At 28.1% G+C, this 21,970-nt stretch overlaps 1 protein-coding gene across 5 annotated transcripts in view; it reads right to left on the reverse strand.

The window, feature by feature from the left end:
* LOC107454859 (cytotoxic granule associated RNA binding protein TIA1-like) overlaps positions 1 to 21,970 on the reverse strand; it is a 1,051,915-nt gene that overhangs the window by 408,710 nt on the left and 621,235 nt on the right. For all 5 annotated transcript variants that reach the window (XM_016073996.4, XM_071188069.2, XM_016072550.4 and 2 more), the window contains one exon: positions 21,238 to 21,295. In XM_016073996.4, coding sequence (XP_015929482.1) covers positions 21,238 to 21,295 — 58 coding nt within the window. The remainder of the gene's footprint in view (positions 1 to 21,237; positions 21,296 to 21,970) is intronic.

Below are 21,970 nucleotides of genomic sequence, written 5' to 3' on the forward strand. Positions count from 1 at the left end.
TATTATTATAATACCTCGAGAAATTTCTATGACAAAAATTATCTCCATGCCCATTGCAGTAGAATTTCATTCGTAACAAAATATTAAAAGTAACAGGTAAAAAGTAATAGTAATTGCATATTTAAATTAAAACTAAAGAATCTAAAACTTCAAGAGAAATTTTAAACTGCATATATCTCAATAACTTTTTTCACTTTAAAATTCATCCCTTTCTTAAATTCCCCCAACTAAATTTTAATTTAGTTGCAAAATAATATTTGTTTTCCATAATCCTAATTAAAGTATATTAGTTTAGTATAATATTTGTAAATAAAATCTTTGTGGAGAGGTGAAGTAAAATTAAAAAAATATTAAGAAGAAATTATGTAACATAGTTTAAAAGTCGATTTTTGATTCTTGCAAATAAGTATTTAGTTGGCACTAACTGTTTTATAAGTATTTTTGATAGAAAAATATTAATTTTATTTTTGCAGGTTACAAACGAATCATACAAGCTGTATTAGAATAAACACACTGCGAAAAATAACATGAAGTTTCTTCAAGCAACTTTATTTGTGCTGTCAGCCGATTTAAATTGGTTTTTCAGTCGTGTGTGTAATCGACACCTTATAGAAGAAAAAAGGTCTCAGCACCGAACAATTTAGAACATAACTACAAATAAAAGTTAATTACAAATAAAAGTTCGTTATTAAAACATTTCATAAAACTCTAAATCATATGTTTACAAAAGGGAGAAGGTATAATCTCCCTTCACTCTTTAGTGGTATTTTTTTAACAAAAAAAAAAGTTTCATTACTTTAACCGATTTGAAACACACTCCTCTGACACTGTGTCATAGAATTCGTTGAATCTCATGTTCATCTATGATGTCAACTTTATTATCCGTTAAAGAGCCAACAATATTATCGACATTTCATCCGGAAACTTTCTCATTTTTGCTTTTTTATTATTTCTAGTCATGTGTATTTCCCGAAACGTCATTTTTCCTCAGCAAATACAAAGTGTTTGGCGAATTCCAGTTTAATATGAATTTTTAAAATCTATATATGAATCTTTTACATGAAATGACACGCATCAAAACAGGTTAATTTGGAGGTGATGAAGATGTTTCTAATATTTTTTTTCACCTCTTCTTTCTTTCCTTCCACAATCAAACCTTCCTTGTCAGATTTTGATTGCATTTTTATATTTTTACTTGTTTAAATATTGTGCATGTTTTTCGCACAAATTTATATAAGCAAAAATACTTTTTTTAATTTATATTTTATATATATATATATATATATATATATATATTTGTATTGAGTGTATATTTTCACCTAATGTTTATATATTTTTTCACCTTTGATGATGATTCGGAAAAAAACATATAATCTATACTACCGGGCAGTCTTTGCAGAACTCTTTGCATAATACGGGAGTAATACATTAAACTGTAAAAAAAACTGGGTAAATCTTTAACCAGTATTTGATGCAAAGTTCTTTATTATCCCCAAATTTGGTTAAATGAAAGATCATTTTATTTCAATTACACCATAAATTGAGAAGTATGATCGAGAAATATTTCCACGGTGCAACTGACTGCACCAAAATTTGGTAAATATGACACAAAACTTTGACGGTAACTGTAAACTGAAGGATATTTGTTTACGGCGCCATTTTTTTCTTACTACTCGATTTCGGTGTATCGGAACGACTAATGCATGCTGCTTCAAATTTCTAGTTTTTTAGCTAAGCAAATTATCTATTTGCAAGAATTAAAGTTCATTTGTTTTATGCTGCCTTTTTAACTTCGGTTGGAGGAATAAATTGTTAGAAGTATGCCATAAAATAACTTCACACGGTAAATCATTTTGTTACGGTAAATAGTTATACCTTAGCCTGCATTTGAGCGCTTTAAAAATATCGAATAATGGTCCAATTTTCCTCTACTTTTATATAAAAAAGAAGAATAAAAATAGGTGTTTTGTTTCTGCAAAACATCTACTTTTGGTGCAATCGTCTACTGATATTTGGAGCTAGTAAAAATACCAAAATATGGTAAAATTGAGCTCTATTTTCTGTACAAAAGTAAGGCAAACAACCTTAAAGAGCACAATAATATTTATAAAATTCAGACAGCTGTTTCGGATGCTCAAAGGGCAACCTTCATTAGTGCAACAGAGAGAAAAAAAAATTTCTTCCTTTTTTTTTCCCTTTTTGTTGCACTGATGAAGGTTGCCCTTTGAGCATCCGAAACAGCTGTCTGTATTTTATAAATATTTTTGTACTCTTTAACGTTGTTTGCCTTATTTTTGTATTTTAGCACAAAGGTCGCCCACTTGTGTTTCTATTTTATGTAGCCAGCAAATGAATACTAATTTTTGATGCAACGTGGCGCGGAATTTTTAACAGTGTGTTAGTCCTCGTAATGAGCATTTTTTTGTTTGTTACATAAATAACACAAATTTTTTGATGTATAAATTAAGAAGAATTTCTATTTCTATTCTGACATCAAAATAGTTTTGAATCCATCTGTTTCGGATGCTCAAAGGGCAACCTTTATCAGTGCAACAGAGAAAAAAAAATTTCTTCTTTTTTTTTCCTTTTTGTTGCACTGATGAAGGTTGCCCTTTGAGCATCCGAAACAGCTGTCTGTATTTTATAAATATTTTTGTACTCTTTAACGTTGTTTGCCTTATTTTTGTATTTTAGCACAAAGGTCGCCCACTTGTGTTTCTATTTTATATAGCCAGCATATGAATACTAATTTTTGATGCAACGTGGGGCGGAATTTTTAACAGTGTGTTAGTCCTCGTAATGAGCATTTTTTTGTTTGTTAAATAAATAACACAAATTTTTTGATGTATAAATTAAGAAGAATTTCTATTTCTATTCTGACATCAAAATAGTTTTAAATCCATCAATGGCAAACTGACCTATAAGTAGAATAGAACTTACAAGGCCATTCCATTAGAAATTCTTGTGAGTAATAGTTTATTCACACTATAGTGAGTTAAGCCGCAACAAACTGTTTGTCGAGTGCCTGTCTTAAACATCCGCTTTAATTATGTCTAGGCCGAGGCAGCATTCCTTGTGGGGGTGGACTGGTGAAATGTTTATCTGAACGCGAAAATTTCTCGTTGATTATTTCCAGCAGCCGACTGGATTATAATTTTATCTCATTAGGGATGGAAGATGTGCACGAAATGAGAAATCATGTCTAGCATCTACAAAGCGCTACAAAACTTGTAAATTTAAGGCTTCAGTACAATTTTATTCTACAGTTACTAATATATGTATACTTTATTATATAATTAAAACTACGTTGAAAAAGGCACAAGCTATGGAACCCAGATATTTCCAAACATAATAAGCTGAAACCTATTACTATCCATTTCACGGTATTTCTAAATTACGTTACATAAACTTGCTTAGAGCAAAAAAATATTTTCTTAATTTTATAATTATATATGGTATTTAAAGGTGACACTAAAAATGAAGAATGTTTATCAATCATATAAGTTACTATTGCTATATATTTTTAATTTTTGCAAATTAGAGTGCAATCTAATCAAAAAAAATTAATTAAATTTAAAAAAAAGATATTTTTAAAACAAATTAATCTTTAGTTCAAATAAAATTCCTGAGAATTTTTCGATATAGGTTTTGCGTAGATTTTTATTTAGATATATTAAATTCCAATGATCAAATGAAATAATTATTTTTATACAAGATACTTTTAATTCATTAAATATAAAGGGTGAGGCAAAACTATATTTAAAAAAAAAATTATAAATGAAGGGTTAAAGAGACTTAAATAAGTAAATTTCGCATAGAAATTTTAATACAGAAAATTTGTTTTAAAACGCTATCACGTAATTAAATTAAAAAAAAAACAGTTGACAAAAGAAAATAATTAATTCACAGTTTAAAATCAAAATTACAAATTACAGTGGTTTGAAATTTACAAAAGTTGCTTGAAAGAGCAACCATCAACAAAGAGTCAAGATTCAAAACGTTGGTGCCTGAATTGGCATGCATTAGTAAAAACTTCAGACACGTCCCACTTATTTTCTGCAGCAAAAAATAATCAGAAAATCATAACCATAAAAAGGAAATTCAAGGACATCAAATATGGAGAACATGGTAAGGAATTGGTCTGGCCCGCTCTATCGAATGCTGGGCATAAGCAACATCCATGTGACTCCTGTTGAAGTAATCTGGGGTTCCATCATGCTGGAGACACATTAGGGTGTGAACAGCGGGAGAAAAATAGACCAAGCAAAATGTCTTGTAAGATTTTAAGTGTGTGTATTAAGTTAAACGTCTAAGGAGAATATTTCTTCCTACTTGTGCAAAATGCTGCAAAATCTAAATGGTGTCATGGTAGGCATATGTTTTTCTACCCTGCGGGATATCCCGAGCGAATTATGGATGGTAAACATATCTGGCCAAGATAAAGTAGCCTCATCAGTGAATGAAACATCTGGAGGGATTAACTAAAGCTAGCTGTTAGTTTAAATGCTAACATTTTCTGATACAGAAGCCTTCGTGTAATGTCCTCAAAATAGTTGCTGGGCTCACACTCAACAGTTCTCGAGCCTTTCGAAGGATTAAAATTTTTGTATCAGCATACTTTCTTCTTCCGCAGGAATTCTCCGTTATCTTCCTGTGTCAGTATCTCTTCTGAAAGCGTGAAATAACTCGGCTGATTCCAAGAAATGCTTTATATGCATCCCTTCTGATGCAAATCAATTTTCCTCTGCAGAACCATTCGTAAAATGCATTCCGGCGAGCTTCAATACTGTTTTAATAATGATTTAAGCAACCAAGACGCTAAACTTAATGGCTCTCTTTCTACCGAAACAACACAGCATTTCCACACCCACATTCTTTGATGAAATATGTTTACTTAAGTCCTCTTTTCCTGCCTTATTACATTTTTGAACCTAACTGTAAACTTTTTTGTATAAGGTGTCTTCGCACCTTTAAAACTTCGTTCTTGGGGTGTCAAGGATTCCATCGCTGAATATTACGTTAATTTTCCAAGCGAACTTGACGTTTGCTGCAAATTTAATCAACTCTGAAGGAAGGAACTGATTAGTAAATCACGATTAAAATCTCGAAAATTTTTATCTACAGACATAATTATATTTTAGTAACCTTTGAACATAGGTTTGAAATCAATGAGAAATGTCTAATTCTTCTTTAGATCCATAATAATCTTTGCCTCCAAACTTGGTACTCATTTGAAATGGTTGATTAAGTCAAAAGCGCTATGTGAATTCAGAGGGGAAGCTTTTTTAGTAAGAGACGCTGACATTACGATACATATATAAAAGAGTTTTTTTTTTCTTTTTCCTACATAAGAACTTTTATATTGCCTTTACGAAATTCCAAATAATAAAAATATAAAATGTTCCTCACACTTTTAGAAAAACAACTCTTAGTAAACTTTTTGAAGTATACTTTTCATAGGATAAAGATCCCAATGTTATACGAAATTTTTATTTTCAGTGCTAGCAGACAGCCATGCAAAGGAAAACTGCTTCATTGTAGTTTTAATGTTATAACTTAGTTTTCACGATTTCTTGAAATGCAGTTTTCACAATAGTTTTCACTTATTCTTTCTAAAAAATATTGATATCTACTGTATTCAACATCTCATTAGGATAACATTGAAATACATTTAAAAACTTTTCAGAATTCTCCAATTTAGATGCTTCCGTGACCTCTTAGTTAAAAATTATATCAGTTAATATTTTCACCTCTTTTATATCAATTTATCAAAACACTGGCTGCTTCAGCTATTCTCCACAAAAGTTATACTTTTTTTTTAGGTTAAAATAAGTTTTACGTGATTATAAAATTTTAAGTATATTTTCATTAACTACAAACTGAAATAATTTTATAATTTGTTTTAAAAGAAAATTGCATAGTAACGAAGATAAAAATACTAAGTAACATTTCGCAAATTGTTGTTGTTTTTTATAACTTATGAGAGTAAATTTTTAGCTAATTCACATTATGTTTAAAAATTGTGAAACAAATTATTTTTTGTAATGGGTAACAATATAGATTCAAAAAACACTTTAAAAAAAGTAACTTTATGTTCCAAACGCATTAAACAAAAAGATAGCAAAACCTTCAAATAGTAACCTTCAATAGGAAAAAACTTCGTCTTTTTCCTTAAATAGGAAATGAATTTAATAAAACTATATATGTAAAAAAAGAAAATATATACGTAAATACAGATATAACCTTTAAAAATAATAAAACCCTTCATTCTTTAAGCAAGCTCGAATAAATAAACAACATATTATGACAATAATTTCATCGCCATTGATGTATGCCGTGTATAAATCTTCTGCAAAATATTTTTAAAAAAAGCATTGCAGGGCTCCAAGAGTCTTTGATTGCCTTTGATTCAAAAATATTTTGCTTTGTTTTCAAATGTACCATTAAATCAAAATCTTCAATTGTAAATGCTTCCTTTGGAAATAAAACTTCAGCTTTTCTAAGACATGTGATTTTTATTTTGAAGGGTGATAAAAACTGAAACGAAAAAAGATATAAAAGAAAGAAAAGTAGATTACGCAGATCAAAATCATCAAATGTACTCAGTTAAGGGATATTACAGGCATCCAACATCGGTCAAAAGAATCAAAGGGGGGGGGGAGGAATCATTTGCATGTATTGTAAACATAAGGACGTTGTAGTTCAGCTATAATAATACAAATAAAGTAAAAAATATATTTAGTCAAAAAATGTATTTAGATTGAAGAAGAAGAGAAAATAGAACTGCAAGAAATAAAAAAAATAATCGAGGTTAAAGAAATTGCATTAAAAACAAAACTTTTCAAATGAGATTTGTTAGAGTTTGAATATCGAATCCCATTCATCTTCATTGAGATTCATTGTCTGCATTAAAGGGGATGATAAGAAAATGCGAGGGTGGTAAGGGGGAAATGATGCGGATGGAAGGGGACAGAGTGAAATGAACGTGGCCAAATATTTTAAAGATTGAAAAGCACTGAGATTAATCGCTCCATTTAAAGTGATGGAGAATGTGTATACTTAGTTGCAAATCAGATTGTGATTAAGCAATACAAGACCTTGTTTTACTTGTAAATACACAAATGTAGTTTTGTAAAATGTATTCCATATTTATTAATTAAGAAAAGCTATTTTTATTTATCCTGATCATTTCAGAGGATATGCCTGATAACTAAATGTTATTTATTACAAGATAATGTTATAAATGGAGTCAGAACTGCATACTCTAAATAAGATAATGTTCTATAATAAAACATTTATTTCCAATGACAGCGCGAGCATATGTATAATCTAGAAATTAATTATGAAATAATAAACAAAATATTAAATATGCAATTTGTAAGTTATTAAATATGCAATGATAATGCTAATTAATGAGATAATGATTATACAGGTAATTAAAATTATGAAAAATTTTATCTTTAGACTAATTTAAATGAAACTTAAAATGAAGCTAGTCTGTTATAATAAATACAAAGAAATATCCGTTAAGCTTTTATAACGCGGAGCACTCGTTGAGTCTATAGGCAAGAAGAATTGTTACAGAATCGGTTAATATCGGTTACACGTATATATAGGGTTTACGTAAACGGCTTACGTAGACACGTATATATAGGCTTACGTTATTATGCAGAAAATTACCCAGTTACACATTAGCACACATAACTTAGCTGGTAATTCAATTCAACTCTTCAATTTAAAAGATCTTTCAATTACTTTATTATAATTATTGTAAAACTTGGCTCTACAAGTAAACTTCAGATTTATACGAATAAAAGTTTTCTAGAGCGTAATAAATGAAACAGGGATAAATAAAACAGAAATAAAATAAATGAAACAAGATGGGTTACATTGCAGAATACGATAACTGCATGTAAGAATTCAATATTTGGCTTGTGGTGTTATAGCTGCAATAATTGTACATATTGTCCTCATAACTTTTATTAGCAAAAGTATATATGTTTATTTATTTCAGAAAGTTTAGATATTAAGTAAAAACCAAACACGTCATGGTATTTATCTTCTTAATCTATGGTTAGTTACAGCAAAGATAAGAACTGTTTAAAAGACCACCTATCACTATTTTTACCATACGTTACAGTGGGCACCAGAAATCATGAAAATTGCTCAAAAGGCCTATTTTCTATTTTTGAATGGTACTATATAAATTAGTTGATGCTTTATCTTATACAAAAATGGTTGCTTATGACTTGAGCAATTGTATACTAGCTATAAGCTAATTTCGCTTTCTCACTTAAATGCCTCACCCCATTGTTTATACTTTTCTGTTGTCACCTGAAACCTTATACCTTTGTAGCATTTTATGAATGTGAAGTTTTTAAATTATTTTTGCTTTCTAAAAGTTAAAATAAAATTTAAAATTTTAATTTTTTTTCTGGGGAAACAAACTTCAACTACAGTCTTTATATGATTGGTTTTATTTGTAATCTGAATTTAAGCACTGGAGATTTACTTTCACGTTCTAATTTTGATTTTCTCATGAGCAACAGCAATTTTCACTACTAAGCTGGGTTTTTTTTTTTGCTTTTACTTACATTTATATCTAAAATAATTTTCGTCAATTTCTAAATTCTTATTCCTCGATTTCTAAGTTCTGATTCTTACATTTTTTTTGTCAATTCTTGTCACCGTATTTCTTCTAAATTTTTATTCTTTACCGATTTCTTATTATTTCTATGATCTCAAAAGTGAATCTGCTAGATTTCTACTTAGGCGCTTTAACTTCTGTGGATTTTGCATATGCATATAAACATTTTCCTTTTTAGAACATATTTTTTACACTTAGTTTAGACTCAAGAGGACTTTTTGTGGTTTATGCCTATTTTACCTTAATATATACTAATAATTTATGTAACTATTATCCTCCACACCTCGATTTTATATATTTTTTTAGAACAAATTGCTTTTTTTGTATTTACTACACTTATTTGCATCTACTTTTTATATCTACTTGACTACACTATTTTTCAATGGTGTAAAATTTAACGTTATGTTACGATTTTTCTTATTTCACTATTTTATTTTATAATTTAGCAATTTGTTTTGTTATTTTACATCAAAATGTGTCAACATTGAGTATTTTGTAAAAATGTTTTTTAGTTTGTGTTGCTTTTTGTGGTTTTTATGTCCTTGCTTAATATACTACCTAATTGTCCTTCTAGCTCATTCTATAACCCAAATATGCAACCAAAATTTTTCCAAAGATACAATATCGAATAATGTTTGGGATGTGTGGTTAATATAAATAATAAATAATATAAAAAAAAAATAATTGCTCATTTTATAGCAAATTTTTGATTATTCTCAGTGTAATAATGTATTTTCTTCCACATTAGTTTCTGATAACTATTAGCAATGTTTGCCAAATTTGTATAAGTAGTTGTTTTGATATAAAAAAGCATATAGTTTATTAAAATCATAAGAATTTGTAAAACATTTTACAATATTATTAGGCTTTTGCTTCTTAATTACAAAAACTTGTTTTTTTAAACAAAAATGTTGTGTTGAACTGATAAAAAATTTAATGAATGCTACAAAAAAGACTTAATTTAAATTTGAATTAATTAATTTTAATTTAATTTAAATTAATTAATTAATTTTAACACAAGATTATTTGTGGTGAATAACAATAAAAAATTAAATCTCTTATGAAAAAGAACGCTATGCAAGTGCCAGAGCAGAGTTATGTGCAAAATAAAATCTGTGAGAAAAATGATCAAATCAAAACAACTTCGTTTGTAAATATCAGAATCTTTTTATAAGTAAAGGATGTAAGTTTAAGAAAAGTTAATAGGTCAAAGCATGCATTCAAAATATTGACAACCGAAGTTGACGAAGCGTGTTGAAAACATTTTCTTTCACGCCAAATTCAAACTGGAAGCCGATCACCCGCTACGAACATTTATAACAAGACTGTGAACCAGGTTTGGAAATTGAAGAGGAAATTTTTCAGCAGTGAAACTATGCATTATTTATCTTACAGTACGTAAACGCACTGGGTACTTACGACAAAAGAAAAAAAATTCTGAAAGGAAGAATAATGGATAGAAGACGACATATAATTATGTCTATTTTTTTAATCTTTTTTCTTTGGTTTTTCTTCAACCGATTATTAGGATTTGTTATACACGTTGCTCCACCTTTCTTGAAAGTGAGTAAAAAAGAAAATTTATGGAACTACTAATTAACAGTAAAAGACACATTATATCGATTATTCGATGTAATTGAACTTTAAAGATTATTTGTATCATAAAAAAATTGCGCAAAAAGTTGTGATTTCTTACTGACATTCTTTTAGTTTCAAAAATGTGCTAATTTATGGAATAAATGTATTTGTTCATTTTTAAAAAAAATTAATTATTCTTGAAATGTTAAGATGAATAACAAAACTACTACTCACAAATATCAGTTTATTAATAATTCTGAATATTTTTTGTTACAACTGATTGTTTTGGGAAAAACACTAAAAGTAAGACTTCCTTTCCAATTCTAATTTTATTTTCTCTCAAGAAGTTTAATGAAGTCAAAATTGACTCTTAAATATTTTATAGTTAAATTTTTTAAATACCACATTTAGAAACACAAAATCTGATTTTAAAAACTTGCATTGTTTAGTCCCGTATTTCTTCTAAACAACAGGGGGATACAATTTTCTTTTTTAAACATATCTTTGAAATAGAAGGAAAAAGTATGCGGATTTACAGTTCTGAAATATTCCAGTTTAGCGAGGCATTATTCGGAGTTAAAAGCAAAAGTCTAAAATTTATTACTTCTATTCCGCAGAAAATGTTATATATTCAGCTTTCTTCTGTTAGTTTAAAAGTATGACATCATTCATAATGATGTAAAATATTTACACTTCTTTTGTAACACCCGTCTTATATGGAAAAAAAACTGTACCTTTTTACCTTATATTGACATTATTACATTACATTAATTGCTGAGTGTGTGTGCTCGGCTGTGTGTATGTATAGATGCATTATATATACTTTGAAATTGTAAAAAAAAAAAAGACCCATTCTGTTCTAAGAAACGCTTTTAAGCCCAAGATGGCATATGATAAATAAATACTTAAAATAAAAAAGTCAACTGATTAGCCATGTTTCCTACTTTTAGATTTGAAGTACAAATTTTGTTAAGTTGCGCAATTCCTTTCAACTGCTTAAAATTTATAGCATGTTTCTTTTAGGGTATTTGATTTTAAAAGAAAAACAGTTGGGATTATATTTCAAGTACTACTACTGTCGACATTTAAAGAGAAATTACTTGTCCCAATCGGGTTTTTGTTTGAATGTAAGCGTATACTTTTAATTGATAACTTCGTCACTTTTTTTCTATCTTCGTGCTGAGATTGATTCTCTGCATTAAATAAGTTTAACTTGTTTACATAATTTGGACCCCAATAGCAAGTTAAAAGTCGATCTTTAATTCGTCGCCATATTTAGACAGCTGAAGAAGTAACTCCCGAGAAACCTGAGTTAAAAAGACTTGTTTGGTGTTTATTTTTATTAATTTTGTCATTTTTCTGATGAAATCCGGGTTTATTTTGAGGATGTTAGTTAAAGTTTTAGAAGATATGATAGACAAGTGTTTGATTTTGTCGTGAATAATTATTATAATTTTTATCGTAAAGGCATTCAAAAAATTGCCTTTAATAAAATTCTCAATTAGTAAATGCTAAATTTAGGAGAAAATAAATTCCAATATTTTCAGACATACTAAACTCTAGCCTCAATATTTGAACAATAATTTTTTTTTTACTTATTTTTATCCTTATATAGTTTTACCTTTTATAACTAAATATAGTGTTATTAAAATAATTATTTATTATTAAATAATTATTTAATAATGCTATAAGGTGTATATTAAACATTAATAATAGAGTAAAGGTGCAAAAAATTTTCTATTTTTAATAATATTTAATGCTCTTAATTTACTGAATCCAGAAAAAAAATTCAAAACTTGTAACGAGTTTTAAAAATATTATCAATATTTGTAAATAAATTACATTTGTTTTAAGAAATGTAAAACTTAATAATGAGGATATATCCTATATCCTCAGAAATTACAATTGATTATATGAAAAAAAGGATAATTATAAATAATTAAAATTAAGTATATAAATTTAGATACATAAAATTAAATATATTATAATAGATCTGAGTAATCTGTTAGAGGTTTCTTACGTTATTTTTGCACGTTATATATATATATATATATATAAGCACACCGGACAAAAAATTAGTCACCCCTACAGAAATCATGAAAAACATCATTTAATAGCATGTAACACCGCCTCTGGATTCGATAACCGCCTGGATTCAGTTAGAAAGTGACTCCACAAGGTTTTGCTGGTACGTCGAATCAAGTATAAGCTACTCGCTGAGGATTTGATCACGCAAATCAACCGAATTGCGAGAATGATGATTTCGGCGTTTTACACGTTGATCCAACATGTCCCACAAATTCTCAATTGGGTTGAAGTCAGGTGATTTTGCAGGCCAGTCGAGATGTAATTGAGTGTCTGAGTGTTCATAAAACCGGTCACATATTCTTCCAGCCCGATGAACTTTGCTGTTGTTATACTGAAAAATAGGGTTATCGACAACACACTTTTCATGAGGCTGTTAACTGATAGGCAGCATATAACCATCCAGAATGTTCAAATAAACATGTTAGTTCATGTTAGTGACCATCTCAGTGAGGGGTCTCAATCTATAATAAGAAAAATGCCCTCAAAACTGGACAGATCCTCCTTCGGCTTGAACCTGATCTTGCACACAGTCAGGATAAAATGCTTCATATGCTCTTCGTTGCTCTTGACGAAGTGAATCTTTTGAAAAAAAGCAAAAGCGTGATTCGTCAGACCATATTATATTCCGGAAGCCAGCAACAGTTCACGTTCGCTGATTTCTAGCCCACTGCTTTACGTGCCTGTGTGAGCAATGGTCTCCTACGAGATGTTCGACTCCAATTGTTCTTTGCATGCAGCTCCCGCCTCAATGTTCTTTCACTAACAGGTTGGGATGGACCTTCATTTACTAATTGAAGCAATTCCTGTCAACTTTGGAAGCGATTTTGATTGTCAAGTCGTGAAACACGTCTCCGGTACCTTTCATACAGGATCTTTTACTGACCACAATTCTGACGTCGTCTTTCGTGATCACGTGTATTACACCTTTGCTTGCAGAAACGTTGAACAGTCCGCATCGGAACACTAACAAATCCAGTAACTTAATTCACCGTATGACCATGGGCACGGCCTAACACAATTGCTCCTTTTTACCACTCAATCACATCCCTACACTTATCCATATTTACACACAATTTCTGCTTCAAACAAACATATCTCACCGATTGCTACTTACCTGTGATCACGTTGAAGCAGCGTGCACGCATTTGAGCATGTCACTTGACCACTGCGCCATGTGACGAAATCTAATGATTCATCGGTGCTTGCGCACTAGGGTGACTAATTTTTTGTCCGGTCAGCTTATATATATATATAAATACATACATACATTTTTATTCATATTTTTATGTATTTGTAATGATGTATTTTTACAAGATTTTGCTTTCTTATGTACATTTACTATGAACATTGCGTTTCTTTTAAGTCTAAAAAAGACAATATCCTATTCTGAAAGTTTAATAAAAGTTAATATAATAATATAAGAATGTAATAAAAAGTAAATTAAACTCTGTTGAGTAAATATTTAAGGTAGGTGATTGGGATAATTCCTTGATGGTTGCATATAATATTCTAATTAATTTCTATCGAAATAGTCTTTTGTACATACTTTAAAAATATATTGATTAGACTAAACATAATAGTTTAATAAATATTAACGCATATACTAATAGCTATATAACTCTAGACTGTCTCTTCATTCATTAAAATATTAATGTCATATTATATCATAAAAATTGTTAATCACTGATATTCTTTACCACTTCTTAACTATTCTCATCAGGTCTGGGTTCGTATCTCTGACAATCACTTTAGCGATTGATCATATCACCGACTCTAGTGTAGCGATATGATCATTTCACACATAAGTTATTTAGCGGACATGATCAAGTTAATTTTCGTTTATATTTTTGGAAAAGTTTTTTTTGTTTATTGCTCTTTTTTTTACTCCGAAAACATTTTTGAATTTTTAGTTACTTAATGTGACTTTTTTTAGGGTTATTTTAAATATGCTATTAAATAGCTTTTTACTCGAGCGTTTGTTTGTTACCAGAAGCAAATAATATGTATTAGCTTTGTAGAAATGACCCAAGTTTGGTTAAAGTACAGGTAATTTTTTCTTGCGAATAAGTTTCCTAAAAGTTTCTTACTCATCACGAGCCTCTATATTTCTCTCAGAATCTCAGTGAAAAAAAATATTGCCTTGCATACTATGTTACACACCAACAAGATGAGTTCATGATAATATTGACTTTAAAATAGTTATTTTACGCAAGACATATAACGATTCTGATTTCAAAAATAGAAATATTATGCATGAATTTAAATAAATATTTAAGCTATTAATTTATATATATATTTAAGAAATATTGAAATATTAAATAAAATATAGTTTTGAAAGAAATTCCTTAAGGGTTCTCATAACTGGTACATTTGCCTTAGAAAATAATGAAAATAATGAATTATTTTAATAAGTTTAATAACTAGAAATATTTAAAGAATATTTCATACAATATCTTGATAGCTTCATTTCAAAACAATTAAAGTTGCTCAGATAATTGTTACTTAAGTATAATGTAATGGTAATCATATATTTTGAAACTTTTAATATCAAAGAGAATATAATATTAGTCATTAAATGGTTTGTAGTTCCAAGCCTGCAATGCTAGCAAACACAAATATTTAAATTAAAAATAAATTTCCACTATGTTTCATTATAAAGTACAATTATACATAGTTAAAAGGTAACAATGTTTAATGTAATAATATTAATTGACAAAAAGAATATTCACAATATTTCACATAGTTTGAGTCAAAGCTCATTCTTTGGCCAGTCCAAAGCTTCGCTATCATGATGTCCGACTTCGTTTCATCTGTAAAAATAATGTTAAAATTTCCGATTCCAAACATTTAGTTTCTAGTTTAAAATTTTAAAGTTATTTTTAGAGATTTACGGTATTAAGTTACCTTGAATAGATAATAATTTAAATCAATAGAAAAAACTTACCTTTTTAATTTTTTGATACAAAACGAAGACTGATGCTCGCCGACAAAACATTAAAGAACACAAAAGCAGTAATGCCAAATGCTGATAACGGAAGTGAAAATTGCAGCAACTGACTTTTTGAAAAAGTTGAAGCACTACGCAGAACTATAACGTGCATTCCAAACGAACATTGTAATAATTGAAAACGATATTATATTTTATAATTTTTTAACTACTATTTTATACTTTTTTCATTATCATTGTGAATTAAAAGGTAATATGGAATGACAAGTATTTTTATCTCTGAAATTTAATAATCTGCAGCAAAAGAATTTGAAATTGTCAAGAAAAGAATTTTTTCTAAGGAATTTTAATTAGCTTAAAATGTTTAATATAATAAGAATAACTAGTGCAAAAAAAATGGAAGCGCAATAATTATAATCAAAGGTATTTAATTACAAGTTTTCAAATAAATTTAAAAAATAAAAATAAATAAATCATGAAATCCCAGCTTCAGCAGGAATGCGCCGCAACAAAGTTTTAGAACTTCAAACAATTTAGCAGATTTCATAAAATTTAGTTATTATATATCTCATGAACTATTTAATTTTGTACATTAAGGGGTCCATTCAAAATATATAAGCATAAAGCTCTCCTACAATGCGTAGTTTTTAGAACAAGGTAGTAGGGATATAAGATTTCACATAAGAAAACAACAGCATTATGATAGCAGCCTGGTCAGCGCCGGCCACCTTTATTTCAAAGACAAGATCTTTAATTTGAAAATGGATGGATTTACCACCAGGTTTGCAAAACACTTGTAATCAATGTTTTCCGTGAGATCATAATGGGGAGGGGAAGAATGGAGGGGGATATGAATAAAAACATGGAAAACAACCAGTTTCGACACGGAGAAAACAATTCTGATAAAATTACCGTACAATACAGTAATGACGTTACTGGTAAAAAGAAATTATTCTGAATAATAAAACCAAAATGTACAGTATTTAATTCATTTATTTGGTAATTTTTGCGTTCATATGGTAACCATTTACCGGAAATTCTGGTTACAAAAATTATAGTTTTTACTACTACCCATTTAGTAAAAAGTACAAAACTGAAAAATAAATTTAACCGTATAAATGGTATTTATGCCAAACTTTAATGTGCCATGATAAAATTACCAAATGAACATTCACCAAATTTATCACAAATTTGGTAATTAAAGCCATATGTTATTGCTGATTTTGCTAAAAGCATTACCAAAGAGCTGTAGTTAAATTTACCGAGCTATTTAGTGCATCCATAGAACCAGAAACACAGTAAATTTTGCCATTTTCTGTTAGTTTTAACCACATTTGTAAACAAATTTATCATATTTATAATCAAAATATATTAAATTTCTAGTACGCTTTAAAGCTGGTGTTAAAGTTTCCAGTACAATTTTATACTAGTTTCAAATTTTGCGGCATATATGAATGCCATTTTCAAAATTTCTAATATGGTACCATAGTGGTTTTAAATTTCCAGTAAGATGCCATGCTTTATTTACAACTTCCAGCGAGGTACCATACTGGTTTTAAAATTGCTAGTAAGATGCCATACCAGGTCTTAAAATTTAAAGTATGATGCCATGCTAGGTAAAAAATTTACAGTATGATTATACATGTTCTGGTATCAGTTTGACTAATTTGTGATACTGTTATTTCTAATTTCTTCTAAAACTGGACGTTTTTTTAAAAAAACGTTAAAATTCATGAATACCACTGATGAGTTTTTAATCGGTTAATTTTTCTGAGGATTAAATCTAAAAGAGTTTTGATTTCTTAAAATCTGATATTTTCCAATCTCTCTCCCTCTCCCTATGTTTATATATATATATATATATATATATATATATATATATATATATATATATATATATATATAAATAAAAAAGACAAAAATTACCAGGCTTATCTTATAAATAATTTTAAATTATAATTTATCAAAAAAATGCAGCATTTTTATCTCTTAATAAACTATAATTTAAAATTTTAAACTTATATAAATTCTCACTTCATTATATATTTAGATTAAAAGTTCTTAAGAATAGAAAATATGAGTTAGTAAACTATCTACATGATGTGATAAGTGTGAATCCCTCATATCGTTGATAATAAATAAAAGTAGTGGTTGTAGTGATTAAATACATAAAGGTGATCTAAAATAATTCATATCACGTATTTAGGTCAACACGCAATCTCTTTTGAAATAATAGTTGTTCATAATTTACATTGTTTAACAATAAAGATTTTCTCATAATTATGCACTAATAGTTTTTATAAATTTAGATAAGTCATCTTGAAGCGAAAACATTAATCAAGAACGATTGACATTCGAGGACTAAAATTATATAGGGTAGACTTTTAAAATGTGTGCGATGAGCAAAAGCTTTACTTTTGTAAGCACTCATCAATTTTTATAGCTCAATAGGACTGTAATTTGAAGCATAGACATTTATTTCTACTTAGAACTGAAGATAAATGAATTCTACGAAGTAGGTTATTTTTCATATTTTTTAAAAATGAATTTTAAAATGATTAGTCTCATTTTTAATAAGTCACTTACTGATGATTAATTATTTAGAACATATAATAGAAATTATTAAAGTCACATATTTCTACATAGTGTGTTTTTTAAATGAAAAAAATAATGCTTTATTCAATAAATTTGAGTACAAATAAATGTGAAAATATTTTTAGACTAGTTCATGTAAAAATCATAATAAATAATACTACTTAATGAGAAATAAGTAATTTTCAGGAAACTTTATTTAATTTTCTTCATTTTATTTATCAGATAATGTAGAATTCTATTTTTCAGGTATTTATATAGCTGTATTAATACTTAATTTTTTCTGGAAATTTCTTAATCTAGAATAAAACTTGATGTTTGAAAATTTTGAATGTTTTATGAGAATTATTTTACTGCCAATAATTACAAGGAACTGACAAGTTAACATAGAATATATATTTTATGTTCTCTCACTTTACAAGAGTGTGATTAAATTAAATAGGTTCCCTAGGACACATTTAACTACTAAATTCCCCAAAAGACTGCATTTCGAATACTTGAAACAGATTGATCAATATATATAGAAGTGAAAATATTTCCTTAATTAATCATTGGATTTCAATTTATAATTAAGTATCCTTTAGGCTTGGGTAACTAAAATCAAATTATCAATTTCCGCTCTTTAAAATAAGCTTAATATTATTCTCACCCCTCTTCAATAGTTTTAGATAAATTGCTATAAATTTTAAAATTAACTGAGAAAGTATTTAAATAATGAATCTTTCATGAATAATTGTAAGAAAACAATAATGTATTTAAAAAAATAATCTTTAAATCAAGTTTTTCGAAATTCTAAAATAGAAGATTCTTGCTCTTAAATTATTAAAAATGAATTTCACGCCTAATTTCCTTAGCAAACAAAAAATTTAATCATATACTGAGAAAAATGTATGGTTGAAAATAACCGTGTTTCTGGCTATATGGAAACACCAAGAAGTTTTGCATTTTATGCACCAAAGCCCAACGGTAATGATTTTGATAAAATTATCAATATCATGCGATAAAGTTTGGTAAATGTGGTAAAAATTGGTATTTATATCATGAAATCATCAAATATGAAGCGATATTACGCCGCAGTTTTTACAGTGAAGCAATAACAGAATGACATCCGAAGCAACTTGAATCAGAAATGAACTATTAGCGGAAAATTTTATTAAAACATCGGCCAGAGGATTCAATAAAAACTAATTTATTTTAATGTAAATTTTTTTTTAATTTAAATGAAAAATATAGTCCCATAATAGCAATGGCATTTATTTAAAATATTCAAATAATGTCTGAAAGCTTTCAAGGTAGAAGTTTTAGTTCGTACTTTTTTTAGCCAATATAGCATTAAGAACAGAGCAGAAGCGACTAGACCAGGAACTCTTTACAAACCCAGTCTATGAAAAGTAATAGCCGGCAAATACTGTTTCAAGACACTTTTTTCTCATTTTCTAAAAAACGGTACAACGCTGAATCTTTAGCCAAATCTTTACTATAAATGCATGCATATATATCCAAATCTTTACACATCCATCCATTAATTTCTGATTTAAAATCTGTAGTCATGTCAGGCTAAATGAGCAGTTAGACGAGGAACATGATTTGATCTAAAATTAAAAACACCACCACCAAGGGCACCACAACTATAAGCGCCTTAACTTTATAAACTAGCTGTTTGTGAACGATACATTTGAAACTGTACTTTTTATCAAAATTATTTTAATTTTATGCTAATTTACATTTTCCAGTAATTATTGTCACACATTGCATTCGAATAGACCCGTAAATAGCTATATCACGTAATTTATTGATTTGTCAATTATTCTGTCAAAATTATTATGTAAATGACCACGAACAGACAAATCATAATAGGGAGGGACGTAGGATGGAATTCACGGCTATTCTCTATATCTAGTTCAAAAATTTGAGTAGTGTTTTTACTGTATTTTTAATAAATAGACAAATGTGGATTGGACTAATAAAGAGTAATGATGAAGTTTTATTGCAAGTAAGTAACACATGTAAAATGTGATGTCTCTTTTTTTACAACCTAACATTTTCGAAGTATTTTTTGATAATTTTATCTTTCTTATTTAACTATTTATAATTAATATTCTTCTTCTTAAAGGAATTGATATCAGATAATTTTTTTGTTGTAGCTAGATAATAAATAAATTTAAACCAAACTAATTTAAAGTGATATTTTAAACAATGCTAAATTGTTTGCTATTAACAGTAATATGTTTCATAGAATAAATATTTTTTTAACCATTTTTGGCAAAATTTTTAATAAGTTTATGGAATGCAATTCATCTGGCAAATACGGCTGTCGGGGGCCATTAAATCAAGGTTTCTTTCTGTGTAAATGGAAACAATAACTGGAGAAGGAGATTTAACTTCGAACTGCACAATATATAATACAACCCGATAGTATTAAATACATAAAAATAAATAGGATGAACTGGATGACCCACGTGGTAAGAATGACAGATGGCAATACAATATAAAAGATACTGCTTGTTAGACCCACTGGAACAAGAAAGCGGGGAAGGCGGCGGTTGAGATAGGCTGACTCAGTGGAGTCTGATTTTCTTGCTATTAATGAAAATAATTGAAGATCAGAGATAAATCGGAAGTTGCCGTGGACAAATCTTCAGAGAAAGGCATTGGCTCACATTGGGCTGTCTGGCCAACTATGATGATGATGAAATATAATTAGTATTTTCATCAATTACCATTGAGATCGTAAGGAACCAAAAGTTTCAAATAAATCATTCTATTGATGAATTTTATTACATAGAGTATTTTTATTTTTAGATATAGTAAATTATATTTAGATATTATTCTAAGTAATGCATTATGCTATATAGTTAGCATAATATATTGAGAAATTAAAGAATTGGGCAGTATAATTACAGACAAGAAGACATTTTAATACGGAAAACAAACTGAAAAAGTACGAATAAGGTGTATTTTTACGGAAAATTATTGTTAAATTTCAAAAAATAAATAAATAAATAATAATTGAATCGCAAATGAAAGATTTTATTTTATTGGAGGAATTTACTTAACCATCGTAACTAATATAAATTACTTTTAAAATGAAGAGTGTTCGTAGAGTTTTAGTTTACACGTAATAATTATGCATCAACCAAGTTTCAAATCCGTTAATGGATTGAAATAATATCGTAATAACGAGTAGTAATAAAAAGTAACCATAAGTAGGAATTGAAAGGTTTTTAGCATTTAAATAATAATTGTCATAATGTAATAAGTTTTTTCAAAGATAGAAATCATTGAAAATGTCTATTTGTTACAATTACCAATCTATTATTGTATTATATTTAGTTTTGCGATAGATCTCATGAAATGATTTGAGTTACAAAGAAAAATTACTTACTACTTGTGTCCTGTTTTGGAGTACTTCCAGGAGATGAGGTCCAATTCACTTTCATTTCCTAAAACAGAATTGAATTCATTCATATCAAATGAATAATGTTAATTTTTATATTTGCTGAGTAAATGAAAGAATATTACCTACTTTTTTTATGTTCAATTCAGAAGTTAACTAAAACTTTTCTTTTATTTATTTCCTCAAATTTATTTAGAGTGAAATCCTATAGATTTTGCAGCAATATTACTATTTTAATTGAAATTAAAAATATGAAGAAATGACAATTTTTCAGTCAACGTATTAAAAATTATTTATTAAGATACATTGTTAGTTACTTATATTTTTATTTGTTACTTATATTTTTATCTGCTACTCTATTTTATGATTTCTTTTTCAATCTTAGTTTGGTAAATTTAGGAAAACAGCTTCCTTCCATATGGTAAAGAATAAAAAATGCTTTGATGGAAAATGGCTACAAATGTTTTGATAAATTAGAAGGAAAATGATCCCACCAATTTATCATTATTACAGTTAATGTTATTATAACTTTAATTAGCCGCTTATCTTTAATCAAATCATCAACAGAACATTAACGACTGCAAAAAGTCTTGTATTATGTGCTCTGCAAAGCTTCAACTTTGCAGTCATACACTCATTTGAAAAACTAGAAAGATTGTTTCAGATAATCTAGATAATAATCAAAAAAAGAACGAAAAGCAAATTAAAACTTCGATTGAAG

Source organism: Parasteatoda tepidariorum, chromosome 12, assembly GCF_982258835.1.
Source record: "Parasteatoda tepidariorum strain Cologne lab strain chromosome 12, Ptep-v5.0, whole genome shotgun sequence".
NCBI lineage: Eukaryota > Metazoa > Arthropoda > Arachnida > Araneae > Theridiidae > Parasteatoda > Parasteatoda tepidariorum.